The sequence below is a fragment of the Pongo pygmaeus genome, chromosome 6, assembly GCF_028885625.2.
Source record: "Pongo pygmaeus isolate AG05252 chromosome 6, NHGRI_mPonPyg2-v2.0_pri, whole genome shotgun sequence".
In the NCBI taxonomy this organism is placed as follows: domain Eukaryota; kingdom Metazoa; phylum Chordata; class Mammalia; order Primates; family Hominidae; genus Pongo; species Pongo pygmaeus.
This window is the reverse complement of record NC_072379.2, coordinates 4,316,476-4,343,190: the sequence shown is the minus strand read 5'-3', so window position 1 is coordinate 4,343,190 and position 26,715 is coordinate 4,316,476. Positions and strand designations below refer to the sequence as shown.

At 48.2% G+C, this 26,715-nt stretch overlaps 1 protein-coding gene across 4 annotated transcripts in view; it reads right to left on the bottom strand.

The window, feature by feature from the left end:
* SDK1 (sidekick cell adhesion molecule 1) overlaps positions 1-26,715 on the bottom strand; it is a 989,261-nt gene that overhangs the window by 3,207 nt on the left and 959,339 nt on the right. For 2 of the 4 annotated variants that reach the window (XM_063667220.1, XM_063667222.1), the window contains exons 42-44: positions 24,597-24,740; positions 20,458-20,578; positions 16,559-16,688 (exon numbers count right to left, since the gene is read on the bottom strand). In XM_063667220.1, coding sequence (XP_063523290.1) covers positions 16,559-16,688; positions 20,458-20,578; positions 24,597-24,740 — 395 coding nt within the window. Of the gene's footprint in view, positions 1-16,557; positions 16,689-20,457; positions 20,579-24,550; positions 24,741-26,715 lie in introns of those variants that run through there. The other 2 variants (XM_054494717.2, XM_063667221.1) reach the window with 2 other exon arrangements.

Here is a 26,715-nt window from a genome sequence, read left to right as displayed (position 1 = left end):
TGGGGGGTGATGAGGTAGAAAGGAGGGGAGGGGAGGGGGTGGGGGTGATGAGGTAGAAGGGAGGGGAGGGGGTGGGGGAGGTGATGAGGTAGAGGGGAGGGGAGGGGGTGGGGGGTTATGAAGTAGAAGGGAGGGGATGGGGGAGGTGATGAGGGGAGAGGATTGGGGGGTGCATCCTCCCCTTGCAAGTGATCGTGTGACATCATATCCACAGAGACCTCCGAGGGTGGGGAGGGGGCCGAGAAATGAAGCCGCCTGAATAAGCCAGGGTGTCTAATATGTCTCCCCGGCCAGGTACTGAATGGTCAGGCCCCTCAAACCATGGAAGAGTGGCCTGGGGCCTCCCACTGATGTTTGAAGACCAGTCCCTTTGAGGTTTTTTTTTTTTTTTTCCTTTTTATAAAATAAATCAGCAGCTTCCATTAAGAACATGGACCCTGCATGTTTTCTATGTTCATTTTCTGAAAGCAAACCTCTATTTTATGGTCTTTCGATTTGATGTGAAGTCACTGGAAGGACTGTTAAAGGAGAAAGTGGACTTTGGGAGGCTGAGGCGGGCGGATCACCTGAGGTCGGCAGATCACCTGAGGTCAGGAGTTCGAGACCAGCCTGTCCAACACGGCGAAATCTGTCTCTACTAAAGATACAAAAATTAGCTGGGCATGGTGGTGGGCGCCTGCAATACCAGCTACTTGGGAGGCTGAGGCAGAAGAATCCCTTGAACCCGGGTTCAAGGGATTCTTGAGGTTGCAGTGAGCCGAGATCTCGCCACTGCACTCCAGCCTGGGCGACAGAGCCAGACTCCATCTCAAAAAAAAAAAAAGGAGAAAGCAGAGGGTGAAATTGATTTTTTTTTTCCCCTAAGAAGGTGGAGGTTTCTCGGTTTTGCTGATAAGTGCCACATCCTCCCAAGATGCACAGAGGCATCCTGTGCGACCCTCACCTGTGCGTCCTAACAGCCTCCTGGGCTCCTAGGGGATCCACCTGGTGGCACAGAGACCAAGGCTCTGCTGTGGAACTAATGCTAAGACACTTCCCAGGGCCTCCGTCTCTCACAGGGGTCAGGCAGACCTGACCTTTTTCTCTCCCCAGAGGGTATCAAGGGAACTGGGGAGAGCGTAAAAGAGTGAGCGGCCTTGAAATGCCATCTGAGGATCATCAGCTGTGCATCGAGGCAGCAGATTCCTGGGAGTGGCTCCAGCTATCCTGACTCTGTGGGTCTGTCGGAGGCTGGGGAATGTGCAGGTTTTACAGGCTCCCTGAGGATTCTGATCAGTGGCCAGGCTTGTGGATGTTAAGACAGGTGGCTGTGGCCCCAGATGTGGGCCCCATTGCCAGCCACAGCAGCTCTTTCAGAAGTAAACACTCTAGAAGGAAAACTGCCAATCCAGTTTCCCCAGGGTGTGTGAGCCGCGTCCTTGCAGCTGGAGGCGGGGGTGAGCAGGGGATGGGAGAGTTGCCAGCTCCCCTAATTGTGCAGGAAGTCCACACCGAGACCCAGGAAAACAAAAGCGTCCCTGGGTGCTGTGAGCGATGTTCCTGCTGGCTGCTCCTTCATCTGAGAGTCAGAGTGAATTACCCATATCAGCACCAGGGCAGGAAGCTCTGATCCATAAGCCGACACCGTTCCGCACCTAGGGACGTGCATCTGTCCAGGAGGCCTGTGAGAGCGGTCAGCCTCCAGGCTGTGCAGAAACCCCATGGAGGCATAGTGGGGAGCCAGAGATTCCTGGGATTTGGGGACACAGACTGAAAATCTACCTCTAACTGGAATATTTACATGAAACTAACAGCGAGTCACAGATTTGGGACTTTTCTGAACATTAAGTGTAAACTGTTTGGCTTATGTTACAATACACAGAACAGCTGAATCCATCTGTGGCTCCTCTGCATTTAGGAGAATTGCAGAGCTAAGACACATCTTCCCACACACACAGAGACCCCGGAGCAGTCAGCTTCTCCTTCATCAGGTGACGATGAACACATCTTCCCACACACACCGAGACCCCTGAGCAGTCAGCTTCTCCTTCATCGGGTGACGATGATAAACGTGGCAGTGGCTCCTTTTTCAGGAACACCGATTACATACCAGATCAATGCCCGGGCATGATCTCTGCAACTGGCTGAGGATCCTATGATGCAGATGTTACAATTCCCACTTTATGAATAAGGAAGCAAGGCTCAGCGAGACAGGCTGGGTGGGAGCCTGCACCTGAGCTCCCACACCCCTAGGGTTCACCCACCTCTGCAGATCCTGTAACTTACTCCCAGTTCCACGCTTCTCTCTAGGATCCGCTGAACAGGTGTACAACCCCCCATTCCAAATTCCAAAACCCCCAACGCTCTGAAACTCAAAAGGTTTTTTTATAACTCATTTGGTGGCGAAGGCTGAGCTGACTTGAGCTAACTTGGCAGCTTACCCCTAGCTGAACTGATGTAGGGCTATTCAGTGTGAATATTCTCATATTCTGCTACAAGAAGACTAATGTGTTTGGTCACCAAGTGCTGGCCTGGTCCTACTGGAGCAGTTCCCTAATATATGATGTACTCCCAAACTTGAGAAACACTGAATTCTTAAATATATCTGGTCTCAAGGGTTTCAGCTAAGAGATCAGGGATCTGTGTTTGTGGCTGTTTAAGATTTATTTATTTATTTTGGAGACGGAGTTTCACTCTTGTAGCCCAGGCTAGAGTGCAGTGGTATGATCTTGGCTCACTGCAACCTCTGCCTCCTGGGTTCAAGCTATTCTCGTGCCTCAGCCTCCTGAGTATCTGGGATTACAGATGCCCGCCATCACATCTGGCTAATTTTTGTATTTTTAGTAGAGATGGGGTTTCACCATGTTGGCCAGGCTGGTCTCGAACTCCTGACCTCAGGTGATCTGCCCACCTCAGCCTCCCAAAGTGCCGAGATTACAGGTGTGAGCCCCTGCACCTGGCCTGTTTAAGATTTATTCTTCATCTGTTTTCTAGGGGCCTTGAGGTGGCTTACAAGGTAAAGCTCTGCGTAAACTAAAACAGAAGAAAAGAGAACAAAGATCATCTGAAGGAAGCCAAAGGAATCTCCATGATTAGCCCCCGAATTGGGTTTGTTACTTCTTTAGAGACCAACTTGGAATCTAAACCTCCTGAAAATCACATGTATTGAAATACAGTGAAGGAATCACTTTTCTCATGAGAAATTCACAGAATATTGAGGAACGAATGACAGAAATTTACTGCTAGGTTTCACAAACTGGGGTTAGGGTTCATTATCATCTGAAGGTCAAATATGAGGTTCAAGACTTTCACCCTTTTGACTATATTCCCAGGTCCCGGGGGTCTTCCCCATTCAACTTCCCTACCACAAGGGATCGTAGTGTGGAAAAATGAGAGAAGTGGTGACTGGATTCAATTTCCTCGTCTTGGGTCTGAAAGAATCAACATCCACAAATGCAAGTGACCTTCTTAGGGTCATACTGGCAGGGGCCAGACTGGGGCCAGAACCAGCCTGGTTTCTCAGCCAAAGGTGGCAGAAATAAAGTCTTTCTAGTAGCAGGGAGGAGATACCTTCAACCCCAGTTGTAGAAAAGGTAGAGAAACGCTATTTATATGGGTGAGTCTTATATGGAAAGTGTCTCTGCATGGTGGGGAAATCAGCAATTTCAGTGGGAGGGCATGCTACGAATTCCGTTAGTCTGTCTTGCACCTACTTGGTGACGCTTTGGGCATCTCTCTGCCCTGTGTACACCACTGCCCACCCCTCTTCCTGCAGCTGCCAGGCTGTAGGGAAGCAGGGTTCATGCCAGGTGGGGCCTAGGGGTGGTCTGGAAGGGACCACTGAACTCTCGCTGGAGTCCACATTTCCAAGAGCATGTCCAGAACTGCTTAGAGAATGAGTGTAGCACACGGCCCACACCCATCTGCGCGTTTATACCATTTCCTTCACGGCTTGTATGTATGTTGCTATGTATCATGATATGTCTCCTCAGCCAAAGATCTAAAAGTCCTATAGTCTCAAGAGAAGGGTCTGTGACACATGTGGGTACCAACAAGGGGGCCTGGCAGGAGACACAACCTGGGAGTGCTTGGTTGTCCAACTCACAGTGATTCCTGTTGTTTGCATCTAGGCCTCAATCCCTTCTTTGAAGGAAGTTCTTCCCCACCACATGGATGGGCTAGCTTGCCTCTCAGAAAACCGTGATTGGTTAATGGCTGGGCATGTGGCTTCAGCTCAGCCAGTCAGAGTCTTGCCCTGGGATTTTTCACACTGCAGCTGGAAGGGAAGAGTGCTTTGTTCTGGGGAGGAAAGCTGGGAGGCCGTGAGTTCTGAGTGGCCAGCACCCATAGACCCAGCCAGGTGATTCTATAATAATAGCTAATCAGATAGAACGTAACCATTGTGCAGAAAGAAGCAGAGACACAAGGCTCCAAGAGGCTTCTTTTCCTTCTTGCTCTCTATTTAGGGAGGAGAAGTGAGAATACACCCAGGGCCACATGACCAATAAATGTCAGGCAGAGCTGGAGCTAAAAGCTGGGTTTCCTGGCTCCTGCTCAGCCCCTGTCACTGCCTCTCTGAGAAAGCACAATCTTAAAATGTCATTCTTCCTCCTGCTGCCTGCTCTGTTTATTATTTATATGACATTATTATTTTTTAATGGGGATGCATTTTAGTGAGTTAGAATTATTGACAAAAAGGAAATGCTGCAGGGTCTTTTTTTGGTAAGTTTCCTGTGTGATGTGAAGTAGCAACGTGTGTCGGTTTCCCGGGAAACTGTAGAAGGACAGAATGTGATTGGATGCGGTATCAGACCGACTGCGAGAGTTTCTAAAAGTGCACAGATGCCTGGAAAGCAGCTAATAAAGATAATCTCGACACTTTGGGTATTATGTTGGCAAGAAGAAAGACTCAAATATTATTAAGGAATTAATTGGGTATGATGGGGTTGGTCTAAGTTGGTGGGAGCAGGAGGGATTTTGAAAACAGTTTCTTTGGATTTCAAAAACAATCTTTAACATGTGATTTGAAAGGCAGATATCATTCACAAGCAGCCATGTGATAAAACCGTGACAAACCCTCTTGTTTCTAAACAGAAAAACAGAAATACAGAAATAGCCACAGCACAATTATGCCCTAAGTGTCATGTGACACTTAGGGCGTAATTCAGAGGAGCACCTCCGATCAGGAAGGCTCCTGAGCAGCTGGGAACAGATCTGCAAAATTTTCACTGTAGCAATAGTTCTGAGACTGGTTTAAAAATGTCCTGGGGGATAAAAGGATGGCCTCCCCGTTTTCTTAGTGAAATCTTCGCTTCTCAGGAGAGTTTTTCTAGCAGAGACCACACAGTGCTTCTCACTCCTTATCCCCTGGGCCCTGGAGAAGAGGGTGAGCAGAAGCCTGCCTCTGTCCACGGCTTTCACCAACAACCATGCTATGTCAAAACACTGGCTTGAAGCCAGGGCCAAGGACGTACATTACTCTTTATTCCTAACATTTCGGTTTATAATGTATTCAAATCTATAAGCTGCCTCCAGTAGAGAGGATAAACGTCTTAAACCCTCATCTAAATCCAAGCCACTTTTTAGATAGTCGTATTTGAAAACCAGTGTTACAGCTTTTGGGTTTATTCCACTGCTGAGCAACCCTCAGTCTGCTTTCCCTGCAATGCTTTCTTCTCTAACAGCCTTTTCTGCAGTTCTGTGACTGGATTCTGTTTCTGTAAATTTGGAGTTAAGGCACCAGGCGAAAGCCCACATTTCTTCCCAGTCCCCTCTGAATATCAGAGTTACTAGTCTTGAAGGCCAGGATATTTCTGGAATGGCAATGTGAGGAGGTCAGCAGACCCTCTCTCCAGTGGAACAATGATTTAACTGGTGAAAAGTATTTTATAAATAACCGTCTAAAATCTCTGAAGCCTGGGCGCAGTGGCTCAAGCCTGTAATCCCAGCCTTTTGACAGGACCACGTGGGTGGATCACCTGAGGTCTGGAGTTCGAGACCAGCCTGGCCAACATGGTGAAACCCCGTCTCTACTAAAAATACAAAAATTAGCTGGGTGTGGTGGTGCACACCTGTGATCACAGCTACTCAGGAGGCTGAAGTGGGAGAATTGTTTGAACCCAGGAGGCGGAGGTTGCAGTGAGCTGAGATCACACCACTGCACTCCAGCCTGGGTGACAGAGCAAGACTCCCTCTCAAAAAAAAAAAAAAAAAAAAAAAAGTATTTGGAAATGGTGCTAAGAGTAGATAGCAAATGGAGAAAGATTGATACAAGAAGATCTGCTAAATCTCACTCAATAGTGAGAGTCTGTGGTGCTTGAGCCATGACCTGCTCTCCCTATCCAATGTCCCCAGCTCAGTGTGACAGAAACTCCACCCTGGGCAGGTGTGGCAACAAGGCAGGGCTGCTGCTTTAGGAATTTAACTTGGAGAGGAAAGTTCTGGCATCTCTTATCCAGCTTCCCCTTTCCCCCAACCCAACTCCATGTTGAAGAAGCTCTATTCTAGGCAGAGATGGCCAAGAGTACTGGGGCTCCTGTCCCCCATCCAGCCTTTGCTTGTAAGCTGGGAGTCTGTACCAGGTGTCGTAGGCCAAGAATACTGGGCCCTGAGTACTCCCACCCCAGCTTGTTTGTAGGAAGAAGTCCCATGCTGGGAGGAGAAGGCCCAGAAGTCCAGGGACCGCTCTCTCAACCCAGTGCCGCACTTGTGTAGCGGATGTGTCACTATGGAAGAAGAAGGCTATTGTCCTCACCTCCACTTTGATGCAGTGACACAGAAGTCCTGCACAGAGTGGAGAGTTATTCTGGAAGAACAGAGAGCTTCCAGCTCTGACTGAGGAAAATGACTTTATTTGGAACAGAGCATACCTAAGGACATTGTTGAAAACTGTGGAGCCTTTGGGGGTGAGGAATGAAGAGGAAGCTGGTAGTTCCATGTCAGCAACAATGGAAGCAGTAAAACCAGCTAGCAGTTTGACAGACAGAACCAGGAAAAGAGACTTCTGAAGCTAAGAAGAGGCCCTTAGTGTCAGAGCAAGCTTCAAAGACTGACAGCATCTGGCAACTGCAGAAAAGCTGGACTTCAACTGGATCAGAAAGTGAGGAGCAATTTATGCACTAAGGCATTGCCGAGAAAACCAGAGCTAGCAAGTAGTGGAGGTTAACTGCTGGGTATGATACCAATAGTGGTAAACCATCCAGAATCTTAATGGGGACAGGCAAAGGGAGCCCAGCTAAAACCACAGTCATCCCTGATAGGCATGAAGACTTTATGCATTGCCCAAGACTGAGGAGCAACATCAGAGCACACACAGTGCAGGGGAAATGGACTTCACTGAATGAATCCAGCCAAATCACTGAACAAACAAGCAAGCAACAATAACCCTCAATGAGGCATGAATATCATTATTCAGAGTTGCTACAATATATGATCAAAAATGATCTGTTTTCAAAAAAACCCAGGAAAGTATAATGCATACACAGGAAAAAAAAGAAAAAGAAGGTAGCCTCTGAGGGTGCCCAAACATTGGACTAAGCAGGCAAAGACTTCAAAGGTAGCTATTATAATTATGTTCAAAGAACTAAAGGAGACCATGTTTAAAAAATTAAACAAAGGTATGATGACAATTGAAGAATATCAATAAAGTGATAGAAATTATTTTAAAAACACAAATGGGAAGTTCTTGAGTTGAAAAATACAATAACTGAAATTTAAAATTCATTAGATAGGCTCAATAGTAGACTTAAGCTGGCAGAGGAAAGAATCAGTTCACTTAAAGACAGATTGATAGAGATTATGCAGTCTGAAAAAAAGACCTTTAAAAACGGACAGAGCCTCTGATAAATATAAGACAGCACGAACAGCACCAACATATGTGTAATAAGAATATCAGAATGAGAGGAGAAAGAGAAAAAAGCAAAAAAAAAAAAAAACACTCAAAGTAATAATGACTTAAAGTTTCCCAAATTTGATAAAAATCATTAATCTACAGGTAAAATATGTATAGTAATAGCACAAAAAGAAAAGGAAGAAACACAGCTATAGGAGTAAAGTTCCCATAAGTTATGAAAATGTACTATAAATCTGAGGTAGCTAATGATACTAGAGTAAGACACTAACAAAAATATCCAAAAATATAGAACAAAAGCAAAAACAAGGAAGTCAAAATGATATATTTGGAAAATTCATTTAACAAAAAGAAGCTGATAATGGAAAATAGGGAATAAAGATATGAGACATATCTTTATTAGAAAGCAAATATCTGATAAAATGGTAAATATATCAAGAAGATATAACAATTATAAACATACATGCACCTAGCAGAGCCTCAAAATACATGAAATTAAATGAATAGATTTGAAGAGAGACACAGACAATTCAATACAAATAGAGATTTCAATGCATTAACAAATGGCAGAACTGGGAAGAAGATCATACATATAGAAGACGAAAACAACATGATAAATCAACTAAACCTACAGACACATACAGAACACTCCACCCCAGAACAGCAGAATAACACATTCTTCTCAAGTGGATAGGAAACATTCTCCAGTATAGACCACATTCCAGGCCTTAATATAAGACCCAATGAATTTTAAAGGACTGAAAATATATAAATTATGGTTTCTCTGACCAAAATAGGATATAATTAGAAATAAATAACAGAAGAAAATGTGGGAAATTCACAAATATGAGGAAATGTAAAACACACTCCTAAATAATGAATGTGTCAAAGAAGAAATTACAGAGAAAATTTAAAAAATACTTTGAGATGAGTGAAAACAAAAACACAACATATTAAAACTTATGAGATTCAGCTAACACAGTGCTTAGAGGGGAATTTTTAGCCATGAAGTCCTGTATTTACAAAAAAAGAAAGATCTCAAATCAACAACATAAACTTCCAACTTAGGAAACTGAAAGAAGAAGAGCAAATTAACTCCAAATTAAGCAGAAGAGAGAGTCATAAAGATTAGAGTAGAAATAAATGAAATAGAAAGTAGAAAAATAATAGAGAAAATCAATGAGACTACAAGTTGGTTCTTTGCAAAGATGAACAAAATTGACAAAACTTTAACCAGAAATAGGAGAGAAGACTCAAATTATTAAAATCAGGAATGAATTACTGATATTAATTACCACTGCCTTTACAGAAATGAAGGATTATAAACAACTGTACACAACAATAGGCAACTGTATCTTAATAAATTAGATTAATGAGATAGCATTAAAAAATCCTTAGAAAGACACAAATGAGTGACACTGACTTAACAAAAAAAAAAGGGGGGGGGGAAACAGAATAAATCTGTAGCCAATAAAGAGATAGAACTAGTAATTAACAATTTCCCACAAACAAAAGCCCAAGACCAGAGGACTTCACTGATGAAATCTATCAAACATTTAAAGAATCAATACCAGTTGTGGAAGAAATACTTCCCAAATCATTCAATAAGGCCAATATTACCCTAACATAAAAATCACACAAAGATAAATAAGACAAGTAAACTACAGACCTATATCTCTTCTAAGTACAGATACAAAAATGCTCAGCAATATTGAAAACGGAATCCAGCAACATATAGAAAGGATTATACACACGTATGTTTATTGCGGCACTATTCACAATAGCAAAGACTTGGAACCAACCCAAATGTCCAACAATGATAGACTGGATTAAGAAAATGTGGCACATATACACCATGGAATACTATGCAGCCATAAAAATGATGAATTCATGTCCTTTGTAGGGACATGGATGAAGCTGGAAACCATCATTCTCAGCAAACTATCTCAAGGACAAAAAACCAAACACCACATGTTCTCACTCATAGGTGGGAGTTGAACAATGAGAACACATGGACACAGGAAGGGGAACATCACACACCAGGGCCTGTTGTGGGGAGGGGGGAGGTGGGGGGGATAGCATTAGGAAATATACCTAATGTTAAATGACAAGTTAATGGGTGCAGCACACCAACATGGCACATGTGTATATATGTAACAAACCTGCACAATGTGCACATGTACCCTAAAACTTGAAGTATAATAAAAAAAGAAAGGATTATATACTATGAACAATGGGCATTTATTGCAGGAATGCAAGGTTGGTTTAACACCCAAACATTAGTTAATGTAATGTAACATATAAATAGAACAAGGGACAAAAAACATCCAGACAGACACAGAGAAACCATCTGACAAAACTCCAAACCTTTTGATAATAAAAACACTCACCAAACTCAACCAGATAAAGGGCATATTGTTCACAGTAGCCAAAAAGTAGAAACAATCTGGTGCGGAAAAAAGTTAACAGAGCAGGTCTGAGACCACTAGCCTTAAAAAGACCTGCTTTCAAAGATTACCCTTGGTTGGCATCTGGGAACTTGACTGGTAAAAAGTTCCTTTCATTGATAAAATGTTTTCCCTAAATTATAAGACTGCAGTGTCTAAACTGTACAAATAATATGGTTTATGCCAAACACCTGCTTTCTTTCTGGAGTCTGGAGTTTTGGTACATGCTTGGCAGAGGATGCCTATGTGACCAGCTTCTGATAAAAACCCTGGGCACTGAGTTTCTAATCAGCAGTACCTACACTGCAGGTGCAGTTTGCTATAAGTGCAAGGCTATGGTAAAGCTGTGGTAGACAACAATTCATATGTGTCCTCACAGCTCTCTGGTGGAGGATTAAGTGTGTCCTGTGTGCCTCTACAGGGGAAGACTCTTAAAAGTGTGAACCTGGTCTCCTCTGGACTTTGCTCTGTGCACATTTTCCCTTTGTGATTTTGCTCTGTATTCTTTTGATGTAATAAATCTTAGCCATGAGGATGCTGTGTGCTGAATTCTGTGAGTCCTTCTAGTGAATCACTGAACTTGGGAGTGCTCTTGGGGATCCCAGACACAACAAACTCAAATGTTCATCAACTGATGAATACATTTTTAAATGTGGTATATCCATACAATGGAATTTTTCCCCATATAATATAGAAATGAAGTACTGATATGTGCTACAACATATATCAGTGACCCTGATGAACTCTGAAAACGTTATGCTGAATGAAATAAGCTTATCACAAAACCACATATTGCACGAGTCTGTTATATGAAACGCTCAGGATAGGCAAATCTATAGAGAAAGAAAGTGGTTGCCAGGGTTTGGAGGGAGAAGGGAATGGGAGGTGACTGATAGAGTTATGGGGTTTCTTTTTAGAGCGATGAAAAAGTTCCAAAATTGTGGGGATGATTGCAAAAACTGAAAATACTAAAAACCATTGAATCATATATTCTAAATGGGCAAATTATATGATATGTGAATTATAACTCAATAAAGCGTTTTTTAAAAAGAAGATCCTGACTAGAGTGGGATTGGGGATTAGGAGGGACATAATTGTCAAGATGGCAGCCTTTCCAAATCCCCTTGTGACATTTGGCCTGTGTTCCATTAGACCCTACACAGAAAAATACACTTCCCGGCCAGGCGCAGTGGCTCATGCCTGTAATCCCAGCACTTTGGGAGGCCGAGGCGGGTGGGTCACTTGAGGTCAGGAGTTCGAGACCAGCCTGGCCAATATGGCAAAACCCCGTCTCTAATAAAAATACCAAAAATCAGCCGGGCACAGTGGCAGGCACCTGTAATCCCAGCTACGCGGGAGGCCGAGACATGAGAATTGCTTGAACCCGGGAGGCGGAGGTTACAGTGAGCTGAGATCATGCCACCGCACTCCAGCCTGAGTGACAGAGCAAAACTCCATCTAAAAAAAAAAAAAATTACACTTCTGTTCCAAGAAACCATATGGGCAAATATGTCAAGGAAAATACAACATGTTTGTTTCCTATGAAGGGAGAAGTTCTGAAGTCAGATTTTAAAACAAACAATGCGAAAGAGACCTGATGAAACATACAAATTGATTACTTTGTAAAAGTGGTTCAAATGCATTGAAATCATCATGCTAAGTGAAAGAAGCCAGTCACGAAAGACAACATACTGTACGATTTATTTAGATGAAATGTCCACGTAGGCACACCTAGAGAGGTAGAAAGTAGCTTAGTGGTTGCCAAGAGCTGGGGTTGGCTGCAGGTGTATGTGGGTGGTTTGGGGAGATTGAGGAGTGACTGCTAATCGGTACAGGGTGTTTTGGGGGCTGATGGAAATGTTCTAAAATTGACTGTGGTGATGCTGCACAACTCTGTGAATGTACTAAAACCCACTGAATTGTGTACTTCAAATGAGTGAATTGTATGACATGTGAGTTATGTCTTAATCCAGCTGTTTCAAACAGTGGTTCAAAGTGAATGTTACCATGTGAGCTGGCACTTCCAAAACGATCTAAGTCCCCAGTTCCCTCTGTTGGGATCCCATGAATATGGAGTGCCTTCAAATCCCCCAAACTCATGAGCTTCAAAAACAGGATGCAGCAAGGTTACACAGCAAAGAACTCTACAGACAAGGGAGGTCACGCTTTATCCGCCCAAGAACCTGGGGAGCACAGGATGGTCCAGGTGTGGGATTCTTAGCTGGGACTCTATGGGACGCTAGGTGGTGGGGTCTGTAAGAGACTTCCGGGGGGCCTTGGGCCCCCAAATCCTAGGTGAAATTCTGCCTGTATGTAGGTGGAGAGCATGTCTGCACCTTTCATCAGCTTCCAGAAGCAGCCTGTCACCCAAAAGGCACTAGGAACCATGAGGTGCATTTGCAGGAACGTTTTCCTCCAGCATAGGGCTTCCCACGTGGGAGCAGTGTGGCCTGGCTCCTGGGCCCCTTTCCACCTCGGCTACGCTGCCTGACTTAGCTCTGACAGCAGGACCCCTGGCCTCCCAGCCACACTGCCTGAGACTTAACTCTGAGAGCAGGACCCCTGGCCTCCACAGCCACGTTGCCTGAGACTTAGCTCTGAGAGCAGGACCCCTGGCCTCCCAGCCATGCTGCCTGAGACTTAGCTCTGAGAGCAGGACCCCTGGCCTCCCAGCCACATTGCCTGAGACTTAGCTCTGAGAGCAGGACCCCTCGCCTCCCAGCTACACTGCCTGAGACTTAGCTCTGAGAGCAGGACCCCAGCCTCCCAGCCACACTGCCTGAGACTTAGCTCTGACAGCAGGACCCCGGCCTCCCAGCCATGCTGCCTGAGACTTAGCTCTGAGAGCAGGACCCCTGGCCTCCCAGCCACGCTGCCTGAGACTTAGCTCTGAGAACAGGACCCCTGGCCTCCCAGCCATGCTGCCTGAGACTTAGCTCTGAGAACAGGACCCCTGGCCTCCCAGCCATGCTGCCTGAGACTTAGCTCTGAGAGCAGGACTGGTGGGAAGGTGGGATTTCCAGTTAGATGCTGAGGTCTGCCTCTCCAGTCCAGCTCATCAGTGCGTGTCTCAGGGAAGATATTCAAAAACTCTCAGTCTCGGCTTTCTGCCTGTTACTTAAGGATGATAACATCCTCTGTGCAGAATTCCATTTAGTGTGGGTTCCACATCCTGCCCTCCACCCTTCTTCCCCCATCCCCACACTCACCTCCCTCCCTCAGGCCACCTCTGTGTATGTGTTTGTATTTAGGTGTGTATGCATGTGTATATATGCATGTGTACATGCATGTAGCATGTGTGAGCCATGTGCCTGTGTGCATGTGTTTAGGTATGTAGGTATATGTATGAGTATATGATGTATGTGTGTACATGCATATTTTTGCATGTACATATTTAGGTATGTGCGTGTGGGTATGTGTACATGTGTGCATGTATGTGTGTGCATGTATTCAGGTGTGCAGTTATATGTACATGTGCACAGGTATGTGTACGTGTGTGTATTTAGGTATGTGCATGCTTGTGTGTATTTAAGTATGCATGTGTGTGCATGTATTCAGGTGTATAGGTACATGTATGTGTTTGCATGTGTGTATGTGTACATATGTGTGCATATGTGTATTTAGGTGTGTGTATATTGTGTGTATTTAGGTAAGCATGTGTGTGTGCATGTATTCAGGTGTATATGTATATGTGTGTGCATGTGTGTATATATAGATATGTGTGCGTGTGTGTGTATTTAGGTGTGTGTGCATGTGTGTGTGTATTTAGGTGTGTGTGTATGTACAGATGTGTGTGTGTGTGTATTTAGGTGTGTGTGTTGTGTTGTATTTAGGTAGGCATGTGTGTATGCAGGTGTGTGCATGTATTCAAGTGTGTAGGTATGCGTGTGCACGTGTGTACATGTACATATATGTTCATGTGTGCATGCATGCATGAATGGGTATGCTTAGCTCAGTTCACGGGTGTGCTCAATAATCTTCCATAAACATTTGCCGACGTTAAATCTCCAAACACACCACATTTGTTAGGGGAGAAACAGACCAAATGCGTTCCATTAGCCCATGTTGAAAATGCTTTCAGGAACAAATATTCAGAGTTCACAGATCCAATCCTGCCCGCCTGCTCTAGGACACATCATCCCTGGATGCCTCCCTCCCCTTCCTCTGGTGTGGGGCTGGAGGAGACCAATGGGGAGGGGAGGGGTACACTGAGCTCTGGAGACACGGGGGTCTGGCTGGGTGTCAGCTTCAACAGCCGCCTGCTGGACGACCTCAGCCTCTGACCCATAAGGAGACTGGCCCCACCTCATGGGGCTGGGGTGGGCAGCAAAGGAGTGCATGTTCACCCTGGGCCAGGCCCACAGTGAGCGCTGGAAACACACAGCAGCGAGTGCTCAGCGCACAGGAACCACCCACAGCTACGACACCCCCATGGTGCCTGGATTCTCGAAAGAGCAGCGGCCCGGCAGTGGCAGCAGGGACAGGCCCGAGGCCAGAGCTGTGAGATGAGCCTCTTTGCTGACACAGATTGTCCTGCTCGAAGGCTGCCCTGCTCCGCACAACGTGCTGCTTTCGTACATGCAGCGAGCTTGTGATAAGCTTTTTCCTTATCACAAAAAGGCAGGTCAGTTTTGCAGGATTTCACCTGACAGCCCCTCAGTTTTAGACAAATGTCCCTTTCCGAGCATCTGCTTTGCTGCCTGCTGTTTCTGCCAAGCCCAGGGCTATGGTGCCGACAGCGAACCCGGCATCCTCTGTAAACAGAGCAAGTGAAGCAAAGCAGAACCGGCCTCGCCACACCCACCTGCTGGCCCTTCCCGCTGGGAGTTCATCTACAACCCACAATTGAAAAGAAGCCATTTGATAGAGCCCCGGGGCTCAATAAAGCCTGAATTTAGGTTAAAATGAAGGTGAGACTTGTTTTAGATTAAATATTGATTTAGAACCTGAGTGCCAGGAGGCGGGGCAGGCCTATGTGTACAGCAAATGGTTGGTGATTTTCACCCCTCTCCAGGCCTGGCATATCCAAAAGAAGAAAGTTCAGGATCGAAGGGGCAACCTCTCCAATTGCTGCTTCTGCTGTTTTTTGCTGGTAAGTATGAGAAACGGAGATGATGCGCCTGTAGGGAAGGTGTGTTGAGCCCCCTGCTTGGAGCCCCCTCGTGGCTGCCTTGCTGGTTAAAGTCCCTTTGGGTGACGCCGCACAGGACCTCGCACAGGAAACACACTCCATGTCTGAACTGCTGCACACCCAGGCGCAGGGGAGGCCTGAGGCGGGTAGGCCCTGGGGTCCTGGAGGGAGCGCATGGAGGCTGACACTCCCTCGGGGAAGCCATCTCCCTGGTCCAGCTGCTTGGTGAGGAGAGGAACACATCCCAAGTCTGGGCTCACCCTGAGCCCGATACGTGACCCGGAACCGCCGTGAGCAAATCCCTCTTCTTCAGCGCAAGGGAGGGAGCTAGGACAGAAGCTTCCTGGACAGGGTGGGAGGCTGGCAGGGTGTAGGGGGAAATGAATGTTCAGGGGTGAGCAGGAAGCTCCTATCTGGTGAAGGGGTTGCATTTTCTATCCATCCTATAGGATCAGACCCGCTGCCACCCTAACTGGGGTCTACAGACCACCAATTTTTATGGCAACCTATGTTTATCTGTGAAAGTGAAAAGGAGAGAGAATGGGCTTCCAAGGCAGGAGTCCACACTGGGAAAGTTACTGATCTTCCCTGAGCCCTGCTGGCTCCATCTGTAAGAGGTGGTCTAGACCCAGTTACCCCTGGGACTACATGAGATGGAGCAGGTGAAAGCAACCATCCGACACTCAGCCTGCTGGCACCCAGGCAACACCCACACTCTGCTCTGCAAGGAACCTCTCACGGAGGGTGCCAGCCTTGCCTATCTCTCACTGCAGTCTCTGGGACTTAGGAATTGGAACCTGCGCTTCCATCAATCAGCCTTGGAGCGTCTAGACTGCTCGAAGCTGTGTGAGCTCTGCTGGGCCTAAAGCAGATCCCAGGACTTAGGAGTCACAACCTGCTCCTCCATGAATCGGCCTTGGAGTGTCTAGACTGCTCGAGGCTGTGTGAGCTCTGCGGGGCCCAGAGCAGGCCGTGGGGTTGAATTTCGGCTCTTATGTTTTTCTCATCTGCAAAATGAAGCCCTTCGTCCTTGGCTCTGCCTGTGGGGATGTTATGAGACGCAAATAGGACAAGACAGCCTGAGGGGGCAGAAGTCTCACTGCAGAAGTACGGGCTGATGGTCACTGCCTGGAAGTAGGCACCGACACTGACCTCGGATTCTGATGCATCTGCCGACTTCTCCTTGAGGCTCATGCTCTCGGTCAGCACGGCGCCGTTGTACTTGTTGCAGATGTCCTCGTCTGAGTAGTGCAGGCCGCCGGGGCTAGGCCGGGGTGGGGACCTAGGATGAGGACCCATGTGCAATTACCCTCTGGGCAAAAGACGCCCTCCCCCGGAGGCCTCCTAACTGGCATCTGGCCTTTATTGCGTTGGACGAAGAGGAAACCTACAGCCTTTGACATTGCTTTGGCAATGATGCAAAAAATTCTGAGCACTGGCTACCTGGTGAGTCAACAGCCTTTGTGTACCTGTGCCTGTCAGTTGTGGAGACTGGGCTAGGCCTGCAGGCATGGGGGAAGAGCTGGTCTGTGCCAGGAGGGGCAGTGAGACACTCATCTACAAAGAGCGCCCTGAGTTCAGGACAGATAGGAGGCTGGGGAGCTTAGGTGCTCGCCAGATGCAGGCAGGGGAGTGCAGTTGAGAGAGATGAGAATGGAGTCATAAGGAACGGTCTGATCTGCCACGCTAAGGAGTGGGAATTGTCTCCTACGGATGAGAGGAAATTGGGGAAGTTTGCACCAGGCCTGGTCTCCCTGTCTGGTGGGGGAGCATTCGTCCTCTCTGGCTGGTGGAATTCTAGGATGGCTCCATCACTGCCCCCACCCCCATCATCCCATCCTTTGAGTGTGGGAAGGGCCTGTGACGTGCTTCTAATCAGTGGAACATGGCAGACTGAAGACTTGGTCACATTAAATGGAATGGGTGAAGGACAGCTACTCCCATCACACCCATGATCACATGACATTATAGGAGACCCCATCTTGGCGGACTGGAGACAGAGATGCTCTTGCTGGCCCCACAGAAGCAAACAGTATGTCGTGAACAGCCCCTGGAGAGGACCCCATGGCAGGGGACCATAAGCGGCCTCCAGGACATGAGGGCGACCTCCAGAGGAGGGCCAAGAAGAGGCTGCGGTCCTCAGTCATGTGGCCACAAGGAAATGCATGCTGCCAGCAGGCTGAATGAGCTTGGAAGAAGATTCTTGCCCAGTTGAGCCTCCAGATGAGAACACAGCCCATCTACACCTGGATTACACCCATGCAAGTCCCTGAGCAGAGGAACTAGCTGAGCTGTGCCCAGACTCCTGCCCGAGGGAGGCCGTGTGGTGCTAAATGGGTGTTGGTTTAAGCTGCTGAACTTGTGATCATTTGTCATGCAGCGATAGAAAATGAGTACCCTCTTCAGCTCCCCACTTCCTGGAGACTATCTGAGCTGAGTAAAAGCCCAGCTTCTATTTTTCAGATGGAGAACTTAGAACCTGGGGAAAAACTCTGAGTACAACATTGCTGAATTTTCAAATCAGGCAGGACTGAGTGCTTCTTAGTCCTCCGAAGGGTGTGCAGGGACTTGATAGTGAGAGCAGCCTGTGAGCAGTCAGACAGGCAGCTGTGTGCTCAAAGGAACCATGTCCAGGACCCCCAGCAGCCCCAGCAAGCCCTCCCTCATGCTGCGAGAAGTGAGTGCAGAGCTGAGTGGCGGCTGCAGAGGAAGTGTCTTCTCATCCCTCAATAGGATAAGTAACCCTGGGTGATCAAGCAAGGAGAGGCTACAGGCCAGGAAACCAGGCCTTGGGTGGAGACTCTGCTGGGAAGGCTGGAGGGGATGGAGACCTCTGGTTTTGTGTTCTGGGTGTTGTCTCCCCCAGGGTATACCTCAGTTTCTCCTGGAAAGGCCCAGTGAAGGCCCAAGGGCCTTTCTCTATCTCAAAGGTAATTTACTTTGGGAAAGATGCCATTTCTTGTATACACATTTGGGTAAATCTTTTTATCTAAGGAGCTAAAATAGTGTCTTCCCCACAAAGAAATTGGAAGCACAGACGTGCACTGGGGAGACATAAATCAGCTGTGCCCGTATTTCTAACATATTTTGGGGATGATACTACAGGACAAATCTCAGGTGTCCCTGCCCAGACCCTTCCCCTCTCAGCAGAGAATCCCTTCCTTCAATCACATGTGGAGTCTAATATGGTTTGGCTGTGTCCCCACCCAAATCTCATCTTGAGTTGTGGCTCCCATAATTCCCATGTGATGTGGGAGGGACCTGGTGGGAGGTACTTGAATCATGGGGGTGGGTATTTCCTGTGCTGTTCTCATGAGAGTGAATAAGTCTCACACGATCTGATGGTTTTATAAAGGGGAGTTCCCCTACACAAGGTCTCCCTTTGCCTGTCACCATGTAAGACATGACTTTGCTCCTCCTTGCCTTCCACCATGATTGTGAGGTCTCCCCAGCCATGTGGAACTGTGAGTCCATTAAACCTCTTTCCTTTATAAATTACCCAGCCTTGGGTACGTCTTTATTAGCAGCGTGAGGACAGACGAATACAGGGTCCTATTGCTAGGACTGAAAAGGTGATGGCTTATTTAAAAACCTAAAGGAAGGGTCCATTTTCTTTTCCATCTTAATTTTATTTTGTCCTTGGCTCTTTGTGGGCTGAGAACCTCCAACCTCACCATCAAATGATGTTTCTCTTTCCTAGGAAGCAGATGGACTTAAACTGAACGACTGTCTATTCTTGGGCAATGTGCTTCAAGGCTGTGTCTCTTCTCAGAACTCAACTCAGAAGACAGATTTGCAGCAAGGGAGCAGGGCACGTAATATCTTAAAATTCTCTGTGACAAGTTCCTCTTGGCCTTGAAACTACCTGTGGTTGCTTTTTCATGTTTCTATTACACGGCAGGAAAAACTTGCCTCCCAGTAGACAAATGAAATGAAAGGTATGACCAGATGTCATCACCAGCATCCACCTCCAGCCCTAGGGAAGGCCTCGTGGGGTGGCGGCCTGCGGTGCTTTGGACTGGCACCTGTGGGGCTGGCAGAGCGTCAGTGGCTGGGAGAAGGCCCGCCTGTGCCTCGGCACCACCCGAGTGATCTGAGATTCCCAAATTCAGTGGAGGGCGGGGGCGGCCCAGGGAATCTCCAGGCACTGCTGGCCCCTGCAGCTTTGTAAACAGTGAAGGGAAGAGGAAACCCTGGGGTCTGTCTGGGTCTGGATGATGTGTGATTTCTACACCCTTGCAGCTGAGTCTAATCCAAGGTAAGTCTGGCTGAGGGAGAGGAGCCTCCTCCACCCCATGCTGGGGCACCCTGGGAAAGCCCCGAGCTGTCTGTTCTCCAGACGAGGCATCCTCAGGTGTTTGGGTTTTTCCTTCCAGACACTTAAGACCCCTCCCCAATTCTGGCGCTTCTCCTTGGTCATGGGTACTCAGATCAGAGGATGGTGCTCTGCACATCAAAAAGGCAAATCCAGGTCAACCCCTCTCTCATTTGGGAAACTCTGCTTCCTGCTGGATTTAGGAAAAGGATTATAAGCTAAGGAGGCTATGGTGATGAAAATCCTTCTCGCCTGCACTCAATCCGCGTATGGAATGGCGATGTGTATCGGCACAGGAAAACTTTGGAATATACAGAACAATGAAATCAGCAACAAGCACCAGGCTTGCTTGTGAGGACACCCAGTCAGGCCTGTGGCAGCCCAGGTGACACCTCCGTGAACTAGGAACACCCAGATCTAAGGTGCCCGCGGTTGACAAGGAAGGCCAGCCTGGCAGCCCCTGGGTGTTCCAGGCCCTTCCCACACACCCGAGGCCCCACCCTCTTTCTAAATCTCCACAGGTGCCCTGAAAATATTTCCAGCCGCTCTGCCAACCCTGTCCCTCCTAGACTCAGGGCTGCCCCCTGGTGGTTTGGGATAGTGCTTGGCAGTGGGTTAGGTTTTGCTTCCTGGAACCACAGGGCGGGATGCGGGAGGTGCTAGTGGGCGTGGGCTGTCACCCTGGTCCTGGCAGCTCAGATCCCCAGGTGGGCGCGGCACAGCGCTGCCTGCCTACCTAGTCCCGTTCTTCTTGGAGAAGGTGCTCTTGACATTGAGGTGGCGGCTGCTGAGCTCCAGGGCAGCAAATCCTCCATTGTCCAGGGTCACCGACTCCTCCATGGTGGAGATCCCCTTTCCTAAAGCCCAGCAGGAGAGTGAGAACAGACCTGTTACTGGTGTGGCCACCGCAGCCACGCCAAGCCAGAGCTGGCCAGCGGGGCAGCTCCTGAGTCCTGCTGCATGCAGAGCCCAAAGCCGGGGATACCTGCTTCAGCCCCCACTTAGGGCTGAGCTGGGGAGAAAAGCTAGGTATTGATCACACTGTTGGAGCAAAGTGACAATATTAGCATTTTCATGTTTGTTCTGCCTGATCCCAAAATACCAGTATTCTTGCCGGTGTTTTATGAAAATAGACTCAGAATGCATAAACTTTTTTTGATTTTTTTTTGTTTGTTTTGGTAGAGATGGGGTCTCGCTACGGTGCCCAGGCTGGTTTCGAGTTCCTGGGCTCAAGAGATCCTTCTGCCTCGGCCTCTCAAAGTGCTGGGATTGCAGGCGTGAGCCACTGCACCTGGCCAAGAACACAGAAACTTTTAAAAAATCCGGGAAATTAAATATTTAAGAAATTCCAAAATAAAAATTCACACTCATTTAACAAAACAGGAAGTAAAAATAAATGTGTGGGAGTGTGACGGCTAAAGAAAGGGTACAGAGCTTCCTTTTGAGGTGACACAAACGTTCTAGAATTGACCGTGGTCATGACTGCACGTACCTGTGCATTCACCACTGAACTGCTTTAAAAAAAGAGTAAATTTACAAATACATAGCAAAACACATTCTAAAATATATTAACAGATCAAGTGAAGAAAAATAAAGTTATGAAAAACCGAACAACATAAAAAATAATTGCACTGGGTTTTCTCGGCTCATCCTGCAGGAAAGACCAAGGCCTCCGAGCTGCCCCCAAGCTTGGCCTGGTCTGTCCACCCTGCCAACCCCTGCGTCATCTTCCAGCCCTCAGCCCCTCCCTAATGCAGGTTTCTTCCTCGGGGCTCTCCCTCTTGCTGGAAGCTCCTTCTCCCAGTATTTCCCGGGCTTCTCACCCCTTCCTGTAGATCACAGCTCAAATGCCCTGAGACCAGAGGGGACCTCCCTGACCACATAAAGCGACCTCTGTTTCTCACGCCCATGTACATATTTGCTCTTTGAGGTACAGACTTAAGTCCATCACGCTCCCCAGTGTCCCGCCAGCCCCCAGGACAGCGCCTACACACATACCAGGGGCTTGGTAGGTATTTGCTAAGTGCGTTGGCATTTCTAAACCCCAGGAGGCTCCCCTCTGCTGGGACCTGGCCCCCCTTTGACGTGCCTTAAACCTTAATGCTCTATCTGTGTGTAATGGAAGAACACAGAGCAGAAAATGAAAGATGGGCTTCCCTGGGAGAGGGGATTTGGGATGATGGGAGGTGAGCAGGTGGAAACCAAGATCAGAAAGGAATTCAGACGAGGATGGAAGGATAAGGAGTGCACGCAGGGAGGGGTGTCGAGTGAGGCCGTCACAGCAGAGGTTTAAGTTCTGCAATGTCTCCTGGGCGGGATGGGAGACATTCTGGTAGATAAGTATTATTTTTTCCAGGCTTCAGTTACGATGTTGAATTAATACTCCAGGGTGCGGCTGAGCATCGGAAGCTGCAGGTCAGATCTGCCTTTTCAAGTCTGTTTTCCAGATGGAGGAGGACAGTGAAAAGCAGGGAGATTTTTCTATGCAGCAGATACAGGATTCTGTAATAGCATTAACTCGGGAAAATGACACGCCATTCATACATTGTAAATCCCACAGGAATCAAATCTGATTTACGAACACTTGTTAGAAGTGAATTTATACACAAAAAAATAAATCCTTTCTTTGAAGGATGAATTGCTTAACATTATAGAAGCAAATAGGGAGGCATTTTAGGTGCCTGGTTTTTTTAACCCGATTGGCACAAGGATGGTAGGACGTGCGGCCGGGATCAGGAACCTCTGCCTGGCTCCTTGGCCCAGAGGGCTAATGTAGCTGGCTCCTCTTTTTAAGAACAGCTCATCAGGGATCTGCCTTTCCAAAAAGAGAAGACCTAGTTGATGGGAAAACCTCCAACAAATGAGCTGGGCTCAGGAAGAGGTCTGGCCCGGTGGTTGTGGCGATATCACAGAAGTAACCACGTTCTTGGGCTCAGCTACAGCTCTGGTGGATGCTCCGTGGGATCAAAACAGGCCATAGGCCGGGTGCCATGCATGGCTCACTCCTGTAATCCCAGCACTTTGGGAGGCTGAGGTGGGAGGATCACTGGAGCCCTTGAGTTCGAGACCAGCCTGGCCAACATGGCGAAACCCCATCTCTATTTAAAAAAACAAAAAACAGCCTGCGGTCTAGCACTCAGTTACATTCTAGTTATCCAGAGAAGTGGTCTCATTGATAATTATGAGGTTTTTAAAATTGAGGATAATCAAATGCACAAGCGATGCTAATCTTAAGTGTCCAGAATGATGCTTTATGATTGTGAATGTAACCACCGTCCACGTGGAGAGACACAGCATGTTTAGCAACTGTGAGGCGCTCTCATACATCTTCCCTGTTTATACCTCTCCACCAAGAGGCAAACACGATTCTGCCTTCTGGAAACTTCCATTCACTGTGGGTGTTCCTGGCCTTCATGTAGATGGAGTCACAAGGTCTGTGCTCTCTGTGGCTGGCTACATTCATTTGTTCCTTTCTCTAATGATAGTGATTCATTCAGCAATAAATGCTTATTGACTGAATGCCTGCTCTATGCCTGGCGTGGAGCTTCTGCTGGAAACACAGTAGTGACCTGGCCCTTGGAGGGCTCAGAGCTGGACCATGGACACAGGCAAGGTTCAAGCTGCAGTGGGTGAGAAGAGCTATGCCATGGAGATGCTTCTGTGACAGTCTGTGAGCCACAGCAAAACACCAACGTCTGAGGTGTGCTCCAGGTCACTGTGTTTATAATATTGCATGGTACAATATGACACCTGTTTAACACTTTACACTTTTTTTTTTTTTTTTTGTAAGACACAGGATCTCAGCAGGGTGCGGTGGCTCACACCTGTAATCCCAGTACTTTGGGAGGCCGAGGCGGGTGGATCACCTGAGGTCAGGAGTTTGAGACCAGCCTGACCAACATGGAGAAACCCCATCCCTACTAAAAATACAAAATTAGCTAGGTGTGGAGGTGCATGCCTGTAATCCCAGCTACTGGGGAGGCTGAGGCAGGAGAATCGCTTGAACCCGGGAGGCGGAGGTTGCAGTAAGCCGAGATTGTGCCATTGCAACAAGAGCGAAACTCCGTCTCAAATTGAAAAAAAAAAAAGACAGGATCTCGCTTTGTTGCCCAGGCTGGAGTACAGTGGTGTGATCACGGCTTACTGCAACCTGGATCTCCCAGGCCCAGGTGATCCTCAGCCTCAGCCTCCCAAAGTGCTAGGATTACAGGCATAAGCTACCATGACCAGACACACCTTACTTTCTAATAGTATTAAAAAATGCGATTAGGCCGGGCCTGGTGGCTCGCGTCTGTAATCCCAACACTTTGGGAGGCTGAGGCGGGCAGATCACCTGAGGTCAGGATTTCGAGACCAGCCTGGCAAACATGGTGAAACCCTGCCTCTACTAAAAATACAAAAATTAGCTGGGCGTGGTGGCAGGCGCCTGTAATCCCAGCTACTCAGGAGGCTGAAGCAGGAGAATCACTTGAACACAGGAGATGGAGGTTGCTGTGAGCCAAGATTGTGCCACTGCACTCCAACCTGTGTGACAGAGTGAGACTGTCTCAAAAAAAAAAAAAAAAAAAAAAAAAGCAATTGCATTTGAACAAGGTACAGAGTGGGGATCTCTGAGGCTGGATGACTCATACGCCCTTATCCAAGACACATGGCTAATCTGAGGGCAGGCAGGGTCAGCATCTGGGTCCCGAGGCATAGAGTGTTTGCTGGGCTGTGCCTGGCTGCCCCCAGAAAGAAAACCTATTGCATTTCTCTCAGCACCTACAGGCAAATGAAATGGAAAAGCGGACACTGGCCCGGCAGACCCACGAGAGAAAAATGAGCATTACGTTTTGGCCCAGCGGCACCGTGGGACACGGGAGGAAGGGGCCGGACCTGCACCTGTGCTGCAGTTCTTATACTTCTTATTCTGCCCGTGCAGGACGAGGGCGAACACCACCAGCAGGATGACGATCAGGCTGGACAGGGCCATCACCAGGAGGAACCACCACTCCTCGTAGAACGGGGCTTCCACTTGAGCTGCGGAGAAGACACGGACACACAGTGACAGGGGGCAGATGCTCCAGCTGCAGTCACCTCCTGCGAGTCAGGCAGGCAGCGGGGAAGGCTGGGGAGGATAACTCCTGGTTACAGGTGAGATGAAACCACTGTCCAGCCGGGCGGGTGGACTTTTCCCATGGGACAAGCTCAGGAAGCTCCCATGGTCCTCAGCAGGCTTTGGGAATTCAGCAGCCCCCATTTGCCACCTTTTCTGTGGAATCAGGCTCAGGGCTCCTCTGTCCTCCAAGCTGCCCCCTGCCCTGGAGACTTCAGTATCTTTGCCCTTGCCCTGACCTTGCCCATCAAAACCGCCCTTCCTGCTTGCTTTCTCCTAATTTCACCTGTTTAAAAACACTGCCTGATCTGCTGCAATGTAGCGAGATCCCATCTCTAAACAAACAAACAAACAAAAAAAACAAAAACCAAACCAAACAAAACAAAAACAGCCAGGCACAGAGGCATGTGCCTGAAGTCCCAGCACTGTGGAAGGCTGAGGTGGGAGGATGGCTTAAGCCCAGGAGTTCAAGACCAGCCTGGGCAACATAGCAAGACCCCTTTCTCTACAAAACATTAAAAATATTAGCCAGGTGTGGTGGCACACCTGTAGTCCCAGCTACTCAGGAGGCTGAGGTGGGAGGATCACTCGAGCCCAGGAAGTCGAGGCTGTAGTGAGCCACGATCACACCACTGCACTCCGGCCTGGGTGACAGAATAAGACCCTGTCTCCACAAAACAAGCAAGGCAGCAAACAAAAATGTTGTCTGGGTTAAAGTGAGGATGGAACAAAGCGCCCAGATGTCCTTCTCTCTCCTGGTGCTGGGACACCCTCCAAGACAGCTCCAGGTCCCCTGCCTTCTCCGTCACCACCTCCTGCCTGCGCACGGCACTCACATTCCACCTGTTACGCCTCCTCCTGTCTTGCTCAGATCCATCCTTTATATCACCCAAGAGAGATCTTCCTCAGACAGAAATCAATTGTTCCCCCCTAAAATCCTCAGTGGTTCCCATCAGCCATGGGGTGAACCCTGAGCCCACAAAGCACCCCAGGACCTGCCGTATGCACGTGTGTGGAAGCCCCCGCTGCAAACACACACTGTGTGTATTTGCTTCTCTACCTGTTGGCCCCTCCACAAGCCACGAACCCCTAAAGCCCGGGGCTGTGTTTTATTTATTTTCTGCCTCTAGCAAAACTGAGCTGAACGACTGGCCCCATCTTTAGATGTGTTTTTGAGAAATCAATAGAAAAAAATGCATGTAAAGGCGGCTTTGAAGGATACTCTTCTTCCTTCTGTCTCGTTCCGCTCACTCAGAGCAGAAAAGCGGGAAATTGTATCTTGATGGGTGCTGGGTGGTCCCGGCGTCCCATTCAGGGCCTTCCATGGGCCTGGAAGGGGAGTAGGTTCTGTGGCACTGGAAGCCCCCCAGAACACAAAGCCTCTCACAGGCAAAGCCCAGGCATTGGCCCCCGGCAGACAGAACCCTTCCAAACACAGCCACCCGAAGCTTCTATCCTATATCTCGCGAATAGGGGATGTGTGCACACCGGGAAGAAGAGCAGGGAATCGGCTTTGGCTAATGCAGGTTCACAGGGTTCCTTAGGAGGTGACGGTGCTTTAAATCCAAAAGACAGAAGTGGGTTTGCGGGCTGCGCATTCGGTACTCCATACGGCAAGTCTGACAGATGCCACACTGACACCACTGGCCAAGTGGCCCAGAGTGGGCCTGACCCCGGCACCTGGCAGGAAAGGAAGGCCGGGCTGTCCTGGAGGACTCTCACACAGGGCAGGACACCCTGGCTGCCGGGCCTGGCCTGGTCCTGACGCCAGCAGGTGATGATTGCTGGCTTCCCTGAAGGATGTGATGAGCTCAGTGTGGTCCAGCTCATGGCAAGGCCAGCTCTGCGTGCGATGGAGTTTCAGAGAGGCCTGAACCACAGGCCCCGGGAAGTGGGGTC